The following is a 16,667-nucleotide window of genomic DNA, read 5'->3' as shown; positions in this document are numbered from 1 at the left end:
TCAGTCACAGTAGTTCCCATATCATTTTTCTTTTTCTACCTTCATCTATAAAAGGTGGATTCAGCGAGGAAATGTTTGAAAAGCAATTAGCATAAAGCTGGGCACATAATAATAACTTTTTTTGATACTCTCTTTATAACCCCTGTCTAGTTTTATCTATTTGATGGCTCATGCCTCACTGATACCAAAGTCCCCACCCAGTCAGTGCCTCCCTGTTAAACACATAATGAAGACGTCCCAGTCAGCCAATATTTATGCCGATCACATGTGCACACTGTGACTTTTGTACTAACACCTCACTCACCACCCATATTCTCCTCCTCCCTGGTAAGCATACTCCCTTACCTTTCAGCTTCTCCCTTACCTTTAGCTCAGTCATCTTACTAATTACAGAGAAACTCTATGATTTTTAACGCACGTATAGTCCTTTTTTTAAGAAAACATTTTTCAATGCTTCGAGTTGATATTTTATGTCAAAAACAGTAACTACAGATAGTCCTCAATTTTCATTTTTCCACTTTCATTCAACTCACTTTATCCACATTATATACTGGCATCCCTACATTGCTTTTCTTGTGTACAATTCAGCCTGTGTGTGGGCTAAGGAACAAGCACTTCATGCTAGCACATGGTGCCCTCCTGCCAGCAGTTCAGTACCAGATGATTGCCATCTTTACCTGTAAAACAGAACTCAGTTGTATAATTGTTGGAATGGTTTTATTACCTTTTCCCTTATTATTTTTTAAAATGATAAGACCTCTCACAATCTATTGTTTATTCACTTTCTTAATAATCCACAAAAGCACTGGGAAATCCCCACTGTAATTCTTTCCTGGTATGAACTCCATTTCTTACTGTTATTTCAAATAAGCTGAAATAGGATTTAAAGAAGTTGTCTTAGCAAATTAATTGTCATTATCTCTATTTAATATTTAGTCCATGTTTAAAATATTGTAACAACCATTTACATATTGTAACATTCAAGAAAAAAATAAAAGATTATACCATGTTTAGTGGCAATAACTGTTGGCTTTCTGGGAATGGGTTTTTTTCTATGTAACATGTAAGTGTAATGTTTGGGGTTCATTTATTTGATTTTCATGGTGGTTTTGAGAAATATATTATGTTGAAAAGTAAAGAGTTTAATATTAGTTTAATATTAGTTTAATATTGGGAACTCTATTTTCTCCTTGCTGTATGATTTTTTATATATATAAATAATATATAATATATAATATATATGAATAATATAATATTTATATATTATATATTTATATATAATACATATATAAAAATATATAAATAATATATAATATATAAAATTTGTTACTGAACTTATACATAAGAAATAGAATAACTGGCTTTGGAAAAGAAAGAAAAAAGCTATCAATCAATGGCGGTAATATAAGGTAATCTTATTATTAGCAGTCTCTATCAAATTTCCAGAAGTTTTAACTTTCTTTTGAAGTATTTATTCTGCATAAAATCACTTTCTCTGTAACATGTTAGAATTTATTTTATTCAGCTATACCATAGTTTCTTTCAAAAGGCATGGGGGTTGTTTTCAGTAATTTTATTTTATTATTATTTCTGCAAAAGGTACATTTCTCCTGAAATGTAATTGTCTTCGTGAGTTATGTACTTGTATTTTCTTGCCAAGGGTGGAATTTATGGAAACTTTTCAGAGAGTGTCAAAGGGCTGCTATCTAGAGGCAACACTGTTGAACTGCAGACACTTCCTCTTAGGTGCTTGAGAGAATTTGACTATATTCCTCACTTCCAAAATTAAAGAGTACATGCTATGTACTAGACATTCGACTACACTGGAGATACAGACATGAGAAAAGTATTATCCCTGTTCTCAGATGCTCACAGGCTGGCAGGCGTAGGAAAACTAGTGTGTGAATAATGAGAGTAAAGAAAGCAAGGGAGCAAGCCAGCCGGTTGGGACAGTGAATGAGATATCAAGAAATGCAGCCAAGAAGGGGCGATGCTTGAGGTCAGGGTTGAGGGATGAGTAGGAAAAAGCTACAAAGTGGATGAGGGGAGTGAAGCGGGCTCCAGATTCAGGAATCAGGGTGGGGCAGAGTGACAGACTTATGAGAAAGCGTGCCCTAGTCTAGAAATTGCAAATAGTCATCCACCGCATCTAGAGTAGTAAAAAAGGTCAAAGGCATTTGATGTACAAATACTTATCATTAACATATCGAATGATTCATTAGAGTCACTTTTGACCGCACATCGTGGACCTGCTCACCTCAATGGGCGTTGAGAGGATCTCCCAGGCTTTGGGGCCAGTGAGCTCACCTTGGAATATTGGCTTTTCAGAAGATCCTGACTGACCACCATACTAGGTCCTCTGCTTTAGTGACCCACCCATGGTGGGCTCTCTGTATCATGGTGATCAACAGCACATCAGCTATCATGAGGGTATCTGAGGGCTGCCCCAGTGTTGTCTGGTGAAATAGGACCTGGCTATTCACCAACACAAAAAATTTCACTGGGTCCTCATTTTCTACCAAGTTAACGTCAAATCCCTAATGAGATGTGAGCTCTCTACCATCTGCCTCTCACATATCTTTCCAGAAATAAGTTTCAAAAAATTAGTAGGTAAGAATAAGATCTTTGGAATTTGAATTTTAACTCTGTTATTCACTTAAGCTCTAATATAAAAATAACAATTTCCCTTAGCTTTAGTGTCTTCATTGATGACATTGTTATGTCATATCACATAGTGTAGTTTTGAGAATTCAATAGGGTAACATATCTTGAGTAATTAGTACAGTAATTATCATATAAAATGACTATGAAATAATTTTATAATTCCTAATTTCCTCCAGGCATTTTAAAAAATATTTGATTTGACGACTTAATAGTCTCTGAATATGTCCTGTGCTTTTGGTTTTTATACCTTTGGAATCCCTTGCAGACAAAATTCTACTTGGCTTAGCTCAGATCTCGTCATATTCAAAAGCCTTCATCAGTTCCTTTAATTGAAATTATTTGTTCTTTCCTTAGTTCAACAGCAATTGGTGTCTCTGGTACAGGAACAGTAATAGTAATAATTTTGTTGAATTTAAATCCAGTGAGAAGAGATGGCATTTAATTCCATAATTTACATGACATCTAGAACAGTTTCTAGAGCTTATTCAATTGATGTGTTAGTTTATAGTGAGCATTTACTAATAAAATAATGATTATATTGAGAAATTCTACCATTGACAAATAAATGAATTATTCTGAATTTCAATTTACAAATGAATCCATCCTCCTATAATAATAATAATAATAATAACAATAATAATAATAGTGATATTCACCTAGCAACACAATGGGAGGAAATTTTTCTGAATGTGTTGGTTCTGTATGGAATACTATATGCATCAAAGAGAAAGTAAAGCATTTTTTTCTCATCACATGTTTTTTATTGATGAAATATATAAAACATTATTACATGTAGTAATATACTGCAGTCAGAGATATCTAATCCATAAAGGAATTTTGAAAGGTAATTTTTTTTTATGAAACGAGGTTTTCGGATGTCTTTCTTTCCCTTCACCTGATAAGACTTTTCTAAGAGAATACATTTATTCATTTAATAATGCTATCCCTTCAAGTAATTACATGGGACAGGAGATATGACTCAACCTATATCTATTTATTTATTAAATCTTATTTCCTTGGCCCCTGGGTTCATTTTCAAACTCTAACATAAGTGCTTTATCATCATTTATCTCCTAGATAAATCAATACCATAACTCTTAAGGAGTGAAGTGGAAATCTTGCTTTATGTTTTCTATTTTGTTTGAGACGATATTTTAAAAATACGCCAATTTCAGAGGCTTGAGTCATATATAGATGATACTGACCATCTTGGAATGATGAAGGAATTCCTCCTCACTGATAATGCTGAGATAGAAAATGAAATGATTCTGATCTTGTTTCCATAGATAGCATGGAGGAAGTCATTCATGGGGGAAGATTTCCTCTTTTGGAAGCACCCTTAAATCTTTGCATATTGATAGAGAGAGAGTAGAAAAGTCTCACAGAAATGTTCTCTTACCCTTCTTACAAGTGGTTTCACCTCCTTTTAAAATTTTAATCTATCAACTAAATGCTTAGTATTATTCCGCATATCTCAAATTTCATAGTATTTTCAGTTTTAATCCCCTTAGCACCTTGTATTTATTCACTAATTGTTTCATAATTCTTAGAATTCTTGGCCTAATAGAATGAAAAATTCAAGAAATATTCATGTCAGGATGTGCCACAGGACTGAATGCATACAAGATACTACATGGCTGGTGTTGATTGCTAAATTGATCCACAATGCTTTGTGGCTATCTTGTGGATTTCATCAATTTGTAGAGTAGTGAAATGTAGCAGAACCTTGGTTATGAATAACTAAAGTAAGGAATGACTATAACAACTGGCAATACATGTAATTTGGAGATTAAAACACATGTAAATAACCTTCTGGTGTTATGCTGTTTTAGCCATTCTGCACTTAAACTTCACAAAACCTATGTTTTGTTTCTGAGATATTTTTCTTTCCATTAGGAAATAGAAAAGACCATGCAACAGGCCAAATTTGATCCTCTCCATGTCTGATGAAGTTACAGTATTGAAAGCATACTGGCCAGAGTCTCTGAGCAATGGGTTCAAGTTTTATACCACAACTGAAAGGTTCTGGTCATTTAACATCTCTAGTTCTAGAATCCTTTTCTGTAAAATAAAAGAACTGGGTAAGAGAATATGAGAGATGCCTCAAACTCTACAATAGTTTTATTTGTAAAGGAACAAAATTAAGCAAGAAGCATTACAATTATTTTCTTCCAAAAGGAATAATTTCTGAAAATAAGTTTATTCCATTTACATTATTTTACTAGTCACATTATAGTTACTACTATATATTTTACATATTTTACAGAATTAAATAAAACTATCTCACTAGAATTTCTTTTCCTTAAGCCAGCTTTATGCCTACTAAAAATAAGCAATCTGTGCATATGTTTCCATCGCATTCATTCAATGTAAGTAGCAGTGTTAAAAGGAAAAACACTTTTGGTAATGGACTGAAATATTTTGTTAATTATTCTTGGTAGGAACTCAAAGCTGTATCCTTAGAGTTTTATTTTAAGTCTAGGTATGAATTAGAAGTTCCGTGAAGACAGGAATCATGTCTGTCTTCTTCACCTATATATTCACAGAGCCGAGACCACCACTCAACACATAGTAGCTTCTAAGTAAATATTGCTAAATATATACATACTTATGGAGGTGCTTTTGAAGACTATCTGATTGCTAAATAAAAATTTTGTGACTCAGGTCAATGAAACTTATTAAATCATATTCATGGTTTTCTGACATAAGTATCAAGAGTAAGGAAAAAAATTCTGTGAAAGGGGGAAAATCTCTACTACTTCTCCTAAGAGCTGTTTCTACTATAGTGTTGTCAGAATTTTTTTGCTATTCTAAATTAATTGATAGTTAATGATATAAATCAATAAAGTGCAAAAAATGGGTCCATATTGATTTATGTATATATGTATAGATTTGTATCTATACATATATATGATTCCTTTTGATGAATCATTTTCAGTGATACATTTAGCTAGCAAACTCCCAGTATTATATTAAGCATGCTCTAAATATTGCATATCTTGAGAAACAGTTTGAAGAGTCAAATGACTTCATATCTCTATTGATAGATGCTCCATCTTCCTTTCAAATTTCCTTTCAGAAATGTACATTTCATTCACTTTTCAATTAAAAATATTTAATAGAAATAGTACTCTAAAGACACATATGACTGGTGAATGCAGACAAGACTTCTTTTGGAACCTTCAAGAACAAGGATATCTTGGTTTACACGACCAGTTCTACAGGCCTGAAGACCTCTAAGATTAGCCTTATGAGTTATGTGCTGTTTATTACACAGTATCAAAAGATGTAACACATTTTTTTCAAGTTTTTTGGCACATTATTTAAAATCAGAAAAAAAAATTTAAAAAACGTATCTAAAGTGCTTAGCTGCATTTACCCTCAAAAAGATATAATCAAGGAGTGGCACTAAATTTAGAAAATTTGAATATTTGTTGACTATGAAAATGTTAAATATAGTACATTATATATACATCTTTGGTGGATATGTTGGCGATGACAAGGTGAAAGGTCTCTATATGGAATACTGACCATAAAGCACTTACTGTTGAGTGTAATGTATGTTACTATACCGTGTGACTCTGTGTCGAGATGTCATTGGGGATGTGGAACCAATAGTTTGACTTATGTGAATATCCGGACTCATCATCTGTGTCACTTGAATTTCTGGCCCTACCAAAATACTGCCACTCATCACAGGTCCCATACAACCTTCGGTCATGCTACTATTCCTCATATCAGGCATTCCAGGACTAGACAGTACTCTCTCAGTATAGATTACATTTTGTGTGTTGGCTAACTCAGCAGGTACACAAATATTCCCTTGGACATCATAGACAGGTGCCATTACTGTTTCGGTTACCACAACATTGGGTGCAAGCTGAGGATCAAAAACAATCGTAGTGGGTTGCATACACTGATCAGCAGTAGTGTAAGTTTCAGTCACTACAATATCCCCATGCATCATGGGTTCAGGTATTGCCATTTCTGCCTGGAATTCAGCCTCTGAGAGAGTCATTCCTGAAGATTCATTAACAAAGTAATTGGGCCCAAGCAAAGGGAGGTCAGTACTGATAGGTATACAGGCCTGGTGTGAAGGAAATGGTTCAATTTCTGTGTCTAAGCAGATTTCAGCAAGAGTTCTAAATTTTGGATCTAATGTGTCCATGTAGCTTTCATCTAAATCATCCACAATCCAACTGCAACAACCAATCGAGCCCACAGGAGACCCTACTCCTTCGTGGTCATAAATGAGCAAGCAGTCGTTTGCTGGTCGGCCTTCATCTTCATCTGCATAAGCATATGCTTTCTAAAATTAGAAGATAAATAGGAAATTAGAAGTTTTCTTCCCTTGAAATAATGTTTTAGAGGCCTCTGACCTAAGAAGATTTCATCGAATGAACCGAGAAAAACACTGATTCTTTGAAGTCTTTCTAAATAATTGGAATTTTTTAAGGAGCTCACTGTGCACTCATGGTGCATAGAATTTGAATAAATGTGTATTTCTTTTATTTGAAATTGAATAAATGATCATTTCTACATTTTATTCAGATTTTGAATCAAAGACAATGTGTTAATCTTTTGGACTTGTCTTTTGTTTTTGAGGTAGTCTAGAAATAGTAAAATATATTTAGTTATGTTCAAAATATTACTTAAGGAGAAATATTTGATTAACTTAGAATAAAAGCAAGTATGAAGATGTAAATATCTCTAAGCTTCAGAGACTTATATCAGAATGTTCAGTGAAATTTTATGTGGCCTGTGTGAAGAGAACTGGGATGTCTCTGGACATAGATTAACAGGAGGAAAACACTAAGAGGTTATCTACTGTGATTTTCAAATTATTTTTAATGACAGACCCTTTAAATGAAATCCAAGGTAGGAGCCCAACAAGTAGAATGAATGAAAGTGGGACTTCTCTGTTTGAAGGGGGCGGGGTGGGAGCAGAGACTTGCTATTCTCTTCTCCTTTCTCTCACATGCTATGTATGGTCCTTGAAGGCTCCCACGAATTCCCACAGGGCTTGCCCAGCACCATCTGAATCGCCTGATTAATCTGGTTCTCTCTTTATTTTATACATAAGGTAACTGAAGGCCCAGAGACGGACAATGACATGCCCAAGACCCAAATACTTGTAGAATACAACTTCAAATCCATCTATCTTTTTTATACTACATCATGTTGCTTTCTCTCTGATCTGTACCACAGTCTAAATTCTATCACAAGGAATGAATGATTTTTAGGTCTTGAAGTCAATTATTTATGAGTTCGGGATTACCTTAAAACTTTACTTTTTAATATTTTAAATGAGAGCTCAATGAGAGGATAATCATCTCTTGTATGGGACACAAGTTTACTACGGTGCATGTTGCTGGTGTAAAAAGTTACATGAAAGAAGAATTGGCACTGCTCTTCAGAGCCTTTTGCTTGCCACCTCTGAAATCTACTGCCATTTTTTAAGTGTAGAGTTAAAATGTTTGGGGAAAGGTGACCTCAGTGCCCATAGAAAAAGGAGAATGCATTTTGATTTTATTTGTCCTATAAAGCACTAATTGTAACTATAGCAAAAAATGACCAGTGCAATTTTGATCTTAATGATAAAGCTTCTTTACTATTGCTGTAATATTTATGAATGATGTGTTAAATATCATTTCTATAACATTTCTATGACGCATGTATAATTTGCTCCCATTTTTGGAATATACACTGCAGTATCGATCACCCATTTAAATAAGCAATACTATTCATACACAACATTGCATAGTATTTGTAACCACCAGTTTTAAGATATAGGCTACAATTACAACATCCTTAGAATTTTTTAAGAGCAGTGGTGAAATTCATGTATTATCATGTGGGGAGTAAAACAGTCTAATTGAAATATGAGATAAAATGGGCTACTAATTAAGTGAAATAAACATACTAAATAGAATTCGCAAGAGGATTTATTTACCATTTATGGTATCCATTTGGGTTGTTAGGCCAACCCAATGCCTATGGGGCTTTCCTCTTTGGAATACTCATAGACCTCATCCCTACTCATCCATTTAGCAACACTGGAGAGAGATTAGGACACCTGTGTTCTAGGCCCTGATTTATTACCAAGTCATGGTGGTGCTCTGCTATGGAGTTACCACTATCTTCCTTCCCAGTCCTAGCTTTTAATTTATTTTTTGTCCTTTCTATTGAAGGCACGTGCAGAGCAAGAAGGACATCATAAAGAAAGGACATGAATGCACTATTTTTTCCCCTTGATTGGGATTTTCCTGCTTTGCGATTGCTGTGGGAAACAAAGTGGGGAAACCATAAGGAAATAGAAGACAGAAAAGGGGAAAAAGGGAAGTGGAGAATGATGATAGATGCTAGAGACTTTTTTACAGTATCAAGATGTGTTATGTCAATTGAATACGAAATGCTTTGGAAAATTGGCTTTCTGTATTTTAAGGAAAAGTGAAATATATTTTTTTAAATTCTGGGTTGGGATAGGGTTAAGAATAACTGAATATATTTCAGAAGAACCTACTGCTGTTATTATTATTATTCAGCCTCAAGGCTATTCTACATGTAACTGTGCAGGGGAATTACCTCAGAAAAATAGCTGTCCAAGAAAGCCATATTCAGGCCGGTGTCTGCATATTCTCTGTGTATTGAACTTCTCCTCCGCAATGTTCCCACTGCTCCTCCAGCTGCCAGGCCAGTGGCTGTCCCAAAACCTGTGTTGAGTTCCCCTCCTGATATACCTCCTTCAACCGTTCCTCCGCCTGCGTAGGTGTTAGTGTAGATTTCTGTAAGGAGAAGGTGTTCATATAACCATGCTTGAGTTGTCTGCATTGTTTATCCGGGTAAACCACTGTTAGCCGCTGTCTGCTGTGCACCACCACCACCACCACACAAGTAGGAACTGGAACACTGGGCAAAGAGAGATTTGAATTATACCCACAATCTCCAGGCTTGCTGTTAAAAATCAAAGAAAGTAAATGGTACAGAAGGAGCCATCTACTGGACTCGGCCTTCTCACATTTGCACAAACTTCACCCTCGACTTAAAGGTGTAGAACTAGCCAAGAGGAGAGGCGACTCTGTTTCTGCACCAGTTCCTTCCAGTGCTGGCTCTAGCAAGCTCCCCTGGCCCATCTTGAGAAGGTTTGCACCCACTCCAGAACCTTCCAAAGCAAGGCCAGTGATATCTTTGCAGAAATTGAAACTCAACCTTCCTCATTCACCCTGGTGCTGGATGGAGAGCTGGCTTTCAGAGGAGTGTTCAGTCTCCTTAGGCTGTTTTTATCCGAAGGGTCTGGCTTGGGATACTAAGGAACTGTCTCTGAGAAAGCTCTTGTCTGCTTTAGAATTGGTTAACCTCTCTACTTTGTTCAATCCTTGCCCAATAGCTGGGTAGTTTTCAGTAGTCTGAAGTGTGCATGGGTCTCATAAATTAGGAGAGTGTAAGATTGGTGTGGTAAATGCATGTGAAATTTAAGAAAAGTTCTTCGGTATATTTTTAGGAGAACATACATGTATTTGCTGCTTTTTCCTTTCTTTTGTTTTTGTTTTCATGTTTTAACAGCTTCTATTACAAAAAATGGCTACAGTAGCGCTTACTCTGTGCCAGGCACCCTCTACTATATATTTTGTGATACACACATACATACATATATACATATATAATATACAGTATATCACATATGTGTCATACACATATAATAGATACTATACATGATATACTGGGAATGCCAAAAAATGTATATGCATGACTTGTATTCATCTTTTATTATTGGTGTATATTATTACAATCTTAATACAGTTTTTTCCTTTCTTAAAATGTGTATACATGTTTTTGGCACCCTCTGTATATTATCCTCACAAACATACTCATTTACTCTTCACAGAAACACTTTGAAGTAGGTGTTGTCATAAGCTCAATTTCAATGATAAGAAAATTGAGGCCCAGAGAGGTTAAGTATCTTGCTCAGGGAGTTATTACTTGTAAGAGGCAGAGCTGGGAATTATACCCACGCATTCTGATTCCAGAGTTTGCCAGTTTAATTGCTACACCATACTTCACTGCCTGTAGTTTAAGACAGAAAAATAAAGTGGCCACTTCAAACATATAACTTTCCTTCTCATTATATTACCCTCCAAGGAGATCGACGGATATGTTGTTTTTCTATAAAATGCTTATATATGAGGTTTATCTGGTTGAATAATTTTGCAGATTTCAAAAAACAAAAAAAAACAGAACAGATTTTGGTGTCCACTGACCAGAGGAATCCATACGATCCTGGGTATTAGAGGCTGTCATTGGTACACATATATTTGACACATCCTAAAAAGAAAAAAAAAAAAAGATGTTTAAAATAAATGCTTTCGTTAAATATTTAAAAATTGACATCTTTTTTATTTTTGTGTGCTGTGTAATTGTGAAGACATGCTCGATTTCCATTGAAACCCCACATTTCTCTGGAAAGTGACAGTCTACTCACCCTGTCCTCAGGATGGGCCCCTTCTATTCCCCAAGACTGTATCACTCCTTCTCCCCCCTCCGGCACAGGAGCAAACCTTGTCCCCAGGCCTTCTGGCTGTCTTCGTTTGCAGCAGCAGCACATGAGCAATAAGAGTGGTGACACTGTCCAAGAAAGTGAAGAGGAAGAATTAACACATACGGCTCAATTTAGAAAGCCATTGACTGTATCATTTTTGGGAACATGTGGCATTATATTTAGAACCAAAGGAATAAATACACATGTAAGAAAGCATCAGTTTTTCCCTAAAGGATTGAGTATACATACCCATGTTTATAAAATACAAAACCACCAAATCCCATTGACTCTTAGAGCTAGAATAGAGTTTGAGATCATGTAATCTGGGTTCTTTACTGACAGATTAGGAAAGTAAAGTCCTTTGTTTCCTCTAGTCCAAGATTCCTGAACTGGTTGGTGGCAGATCCAGGATTAAAATCAAATTTTCTGATTCGTAGTTTCCCATATACTCATACATGCATGCACATTTATATATGTGTATTTATTCACATATAATCATCTGTGTATGTGTAGGTGTTTGTGAGTTTATATATGTGTACACACATGAACAAATATATATTTACTTCCATGTGTATATGTACAGGTACCTGGATGTGTCTATGTGTACACATATACCGTCTCTGTTGATATATATGTATATACTATCTTTGTTGATATATATATATATATATATATATATATATATATATATATATATCACAGAAACCAATGCATACAGACCCATGTGACCAAACACCATATACACACATGTAAGTTAAACACATAATCAGTACATGTTAACAAGAGAATTAGATACAGGATTCAGTTATAGAATCTAGAGATAAGACCCTTCTCCAACCCTTACTATATTTACACTTAAAATAAATCAATCAAATGTCACCAACTAAATTTAATTGATCTATTTACATTTATTACGATTTTTGTCTATAAAATATAATGGAACAATTCACCTCAATTCTTTCATCCATAAATACAGACACTTCTTAAATTTTCTAAGATTCTAGAATACACCCAGCTTAGTTCTTTGGGTCCACTCTAGTTGCCCTTCATGCTTTTCTACTTTCCTAACATAATAGGCATTTTAGCAAATGGTTTAATTAGAAGTACAGAAGAGAATATCGAAACTGCTGAATTAAAATAGCTAATTTGGCAGTTTTGCTGTCTGCGCCATGAACAGTGAAAGGTCATGCTCTGCATTTCCAGACAGCCTTCTGGAAAGGACTAGAATTGGCAGCCTCTACACCGCTGCTGCACCTGCAGTATGTTTCTGTGAATTTAGGTGTGTGCGAGGCCGTGCACTATCATGGGCGTGAGCTCTGTCTAACAAAGTCATTTTCTAATAAAGAAAATGAAAGTTTCCAGCGCATACCAAATACAACTACTGGAGACATAATCTCATTTGGAGCTAACATCAAAAGTCTTAATTTGAGGCCTTTGGGAATATAAGGTTGGGGTCAGGTCCTTCCCCCCCGTCCCCTTGTTTCCCCGAAAATAAGACCTCGCCGGACCATCAGCTCTAATGCGTCTTTTGGAGCAAAAATTAATATAAGACCTGGTCTTAGCTGGACGATCAGCTCTAATGCGTCTTTTGGAGCAAAAATTAATATAAGACCCAGTATTATATTATACTATTATTATATTATATTATATTATATTATATTATATTATATTATATTATATTATATTATATTATATTATATTATTATATTATATTAAAGACCTGGTCTTCTATTATAGTGAAATAAGACTGGGTCTCATATTAATTTTGGTCCAAAAGACACATTAGAGCTGATGGTCCGGCGAGGTCTTATTTTCGGGGAAACACGGTACCATCACCCTGTCCCTCCCCACCTCCCCACTGCCCAACAGGCCCTGGGCTTCACCATTGTGAACAAATGAACTTTGTCCACAAATGTATTCCTCTCTGATTCTACAATCAATTTAACAACTGTCATGTTTTCTTTGCCCGGTTCAGGAAGAGTCATAAAGGTTTTAGTGCTAGCCTGCTGGAAATGGCACCCGATTCTGGGTTTAAATCCCTGAACTGCACATTAACTTCACCAGAGAATTAAACATGCCAAAAGTTGGGTCATGTCTTGAGTATGCCTGTTTGGGCATGAGTGGTTTTTAAAGACCTTCAAGTAATTCTAATATGCTGCAAGAATTAAGGACTATTGGCTTAAATGTAAGTGGACAGTTCTACTCACTGTAGAGTCATGTTCTGGGAAATGTCTCTACTATCATTATGAGATTCACTGATGATCTTTGGATAGCCTTGAAAATTCAGATTGTTTTAAGAAGGAAAGCCCGCCCCAAAGTCAGCTGTTATTTTTCAATACCTCAAAACGATAATGCTTTCGTTTGTATTCATCCATTCAAACGTATTAATATTGTAGTTTGAAGAATTTAATTCAAATTTTAGAATCCAGGTTTTGATCTCCACAAAATCTAAGTATTGCAAAGGCAACCTAAAATGCATGACGAATTTCTCCCCTGGGGAGTCTATATGTTTTAAAACATGGTTTTGGGAGAGGAGGATCTTTTTGAAGTTTTTGCTTAGGGACTTTGCTCTTTCTGACCATTGTCCTGGTTTAGACGCTCATCCAGAGCCCAGAGGCTGATTGCCTTCTTTAGGCTCTTCTCCCTGCTTCCTCCTATGCCAGAGTGATCAGATCACCTGAGCTTACAAATCTCCTCACTGCCTGTGAATGTTTGGCCTATCGTGAATGTTCCTGCATGATGGCTCCCATCCTACCTTTGAGCTTCTCCACTTCCTGAGCGTGCTATGCCCTTCCATCCCTCTCCCCATTTATGTTTGTATTGTTCCTTTGTCCTAGATTGCTTTTCAGATACCCCCACACACCACCCTCCTTGTAAGAAAATCCTTGACTTTTAGGGCCTGGCTCTAAGCCACGTCCACCTTAAAGACTTCTTCAACCTTCACACTTGGACTGAATTGCTTCTGCCACTCTCCTCTGAAAGCACTTTGCTGAAATTTTCATTGTAGAATTTACTCTATGCTTTGCTGTGTTATACTTAGGGATTTGCATGTTTCACACCTTTCTGAGCCTCACTAACCCTCGACCTTTTTAGTTATCCTTATCGAACAAGTATGTGACCTTATCGGTCCCACTGGTTATTCCCAAATTTCCACAAAACTTGCCATAGAGACCAAAAAGAAATGGCCAAGTCAACCTAGCCATCTGAGTGAGCCTGGTTACATTCTTATTTTGAAGAACTGTTGAAAAGAGGGATTTAATCCAGTACTTACAGAGCAATAATAAGAGGCCCAGAGCGATCAGACCAATCCCTGCTGGTCCGAGACCAACATTTGAAACCTCATTTCGGTCATCAGGGCCAGGCCCGTATATGACATTGGTAACAGAGCCGCCATCCCCAGTGTAGACGCCCGGGGTACTAGAGTACAAGCACATGTGGTGGTTGTCACAATCGCAAGCCTTTAACAGAAGCATCTGTGGCAATTCGCATGCTCTGTTGTGGCTGTCCTTCACTAGGATTGGGATTTGGTAAACTTCGGCAAATAGAGGCTGCTCAGCTGTCAGGATAGCAGAGGTAGCTGCAAAGGAAGAAAGAAAGAGAACATAAATTAAACTTGCTTGGGGCTGACCCTAGTACCCAAGACTAACTTAGGGCCTGATTTCATTGTTTTTTTAACTTTTTAAAATTTATTTTCTAAGTGTGGTTTTCCAGGACCCATTAGCTCCAAGTCAAGTAGTTTCAATCTAGTTGCGGAGGGCACAGCTCACACTGGCTCATGCGGGGATCGAACCCACAACCCTGGTGTTACGAGCATTGCGCTCAAATCAACTGAGCTAACCGGCTGCCCCAGGGCCTGATATTTTTATGCTCCCTTCGGTGTAGACCTTCTTATACTTAACATTTTTTAACATTTATAATGAATTGTTCAAGACTTCTTCCTCCTGGATTGTTATTTCTGCAAAGAAGGCTGGGCCCCTGCTGCTTATTTCCAGAGCAACAATACTTTGGCCTATAATATGCACTCAATAAATATTTATCCAATGAATGAAGCGTATTGAGCTGAAAGGAAATATTGGAAGTCTTCTGTTTAGGATTATTCTTTCCAGATATCCTCCTTAAGACTGTTATTTATCTCTTCTTCAAAATTGCTGCCCTTTTATTTAAAATTGTTCCAATAACTATTATTTTTCTAATGCTTGTGCTACCATTTATTGCTTATATCGATTTTTATAGAAACTATTGCTTAAAACATTGATTGAAATTTATTTATCAATGCAAGGAGGGTTAAGAGATGATTAAATTTATACTTAAATCATGATTAATGATTGATTAATTCATCACACTCAATTATTATTATGGTTTATTACTTTCAGTTAGCTATATGATTAACCAGCTACTGTGTTTCCCTGAAAATAAGACCTAGTTGGACAATCAGCTCTAATGTGTCTTTTGGAGCAAAAATTAATATAAGACCTGGTCTTATTTTACTTTAATATAAGAACGGGTTTTATAATCTAATCTAATCTAACCTAATCTAATAAATATAATGTAAGATTGGGTCTTACATTAATTTTTTGCTCCAAAAGATGCATTAGACCTGATTGTCTAGCTAGGTCTTATTTTCAGGGAAACATGGTATGTCTACCAAAATGTAACCTGGGTACAAAGTAAGAATTGAATAAAGCCATGCCACAGCATCTTAGGTGAAAGTTTATTCTGTTCTTCAACACCAACATTGAAACAGTGTTCTACGAATGATTATCTCTAGTATCACATTTTTTACTGGCAAAGCTATAATATTATTTGAGTATGCTTACCAACCGTTGTGCTGAACATTTTTTTCTATTGTTACTTATAATATCTAAGATTTGAATGAGGAAAAGTTAGCTAGCACTTATTATTTAAGAATGGGATATTGGGTTTATAGGGAAAGGTGAATTCAGAGTTGTCTTAATTTTAATAGAATTGCTTTAATGTGCTTAGCTTTTAAAAATATTAAAGTGGTTTTGTGGAAAAGAGCTAAAAGATTTCATGGTGAAAACAAGTTGCCTAATTTCCTCCTTTGACTAAGTCCTGAGCCGTGGCATTTTTTCCAGTATTATTTTATGGTTTCTCCTTCCTTTCTGTGAATGGAGAAGCTTGGTGGCCTCAGAAAGGGGGGGAGTATTTCCTCTCACCTTGGGCTCTTCATCCCACCCTTCCACCCCCAAAGTCTTTTCTATTTCCCCAAATGAATGTGAGATTAGGGAGCTGTTTTAGCCCACGAGGTCCTCTCATAGCATTTTCTGTTATACATTTAACTGTCAGGAAAAAGAACCCCAAGTATGTTAAATGTCATGTTGACTGAAATTTACTCTGTTTTTTTCAATGTGAGGCCTTCATTTTTACATAGCAACAGTTAGCACAAACACAAATACTACTTTGGGATCTTTACACTTTACATACTTTGGTTTATGAATTCCTTTGG

General features: G+C 35.9%; 2 protein-coding genes across 2 annotated transcripts in view; one reads left to right on the top strand and one right to left on the bottom strand.

The window, feature by feature from the left end:
- DSC1 (desmocollin 1) overlaps positions 1 to 16,667 on the top strand; it is a 309,329-nt gene that overhangs the window by 53,632 nt on the left and 239,030 nt on the right. The gene's annotated exons all lie outside the window — the stretch shown is intronic.
- Positions 6,206 to 16,667, bottom strand: part of DSG4 (desmoglein 4) — a 37,542-nt gene continuing 27,080 nt past the window's right edge. Inside the window, exons 12-16 of the mRNA XM_033135607.1 lie at positions 14,472 to 14,777; positions 11,144 to 11,286; positions 10,923 to 10,986; positions 9,250 to 9,449; positions 6,206 to 6,973 (exon numbers count right to left, since the gene is read on the bottom strand). Of these exons, the coding sequence (XP_032991498.1) occupies positions 6,206 to 6,973; positions 9,250 to 9,449; positions 10,923 to 10,986; positions 11,144 to 11,286; positions 14,472 to 14,777 (1,481 nt within the window). The remainder of the gene's footprint in view (positions 6,974 to 9,249; positions 9,450 to 10,922; positions 10,987 to 11,143; positions 11,287 to 14,471; positions 14,778 to 16,667) is intronic.

The sequence above is a fragment of the Rhinolophus ferrumequinum genome, chromosome 19 (genome assembly GCF_004115265.2).
Source record: "Rhinolophus ferrumequinum isolate MPI-CBG mRhiFer1 chromosome 19, mRhiFer1_v1.p, whole genome shotgun sequence".
NCBI classification, from domain to species: Eukaryota; Metazoa; Chordata; class Mammalia; order Chiroptera; family Rhinolophidae; genus Rhinolophus; species Rhinolophus ferrumequinum.
The sequence above is the reverse complement of the archived record's forward strand: the minus strand, read 5'-3'. Positions and strand labels throughout refer to the sequence as shown.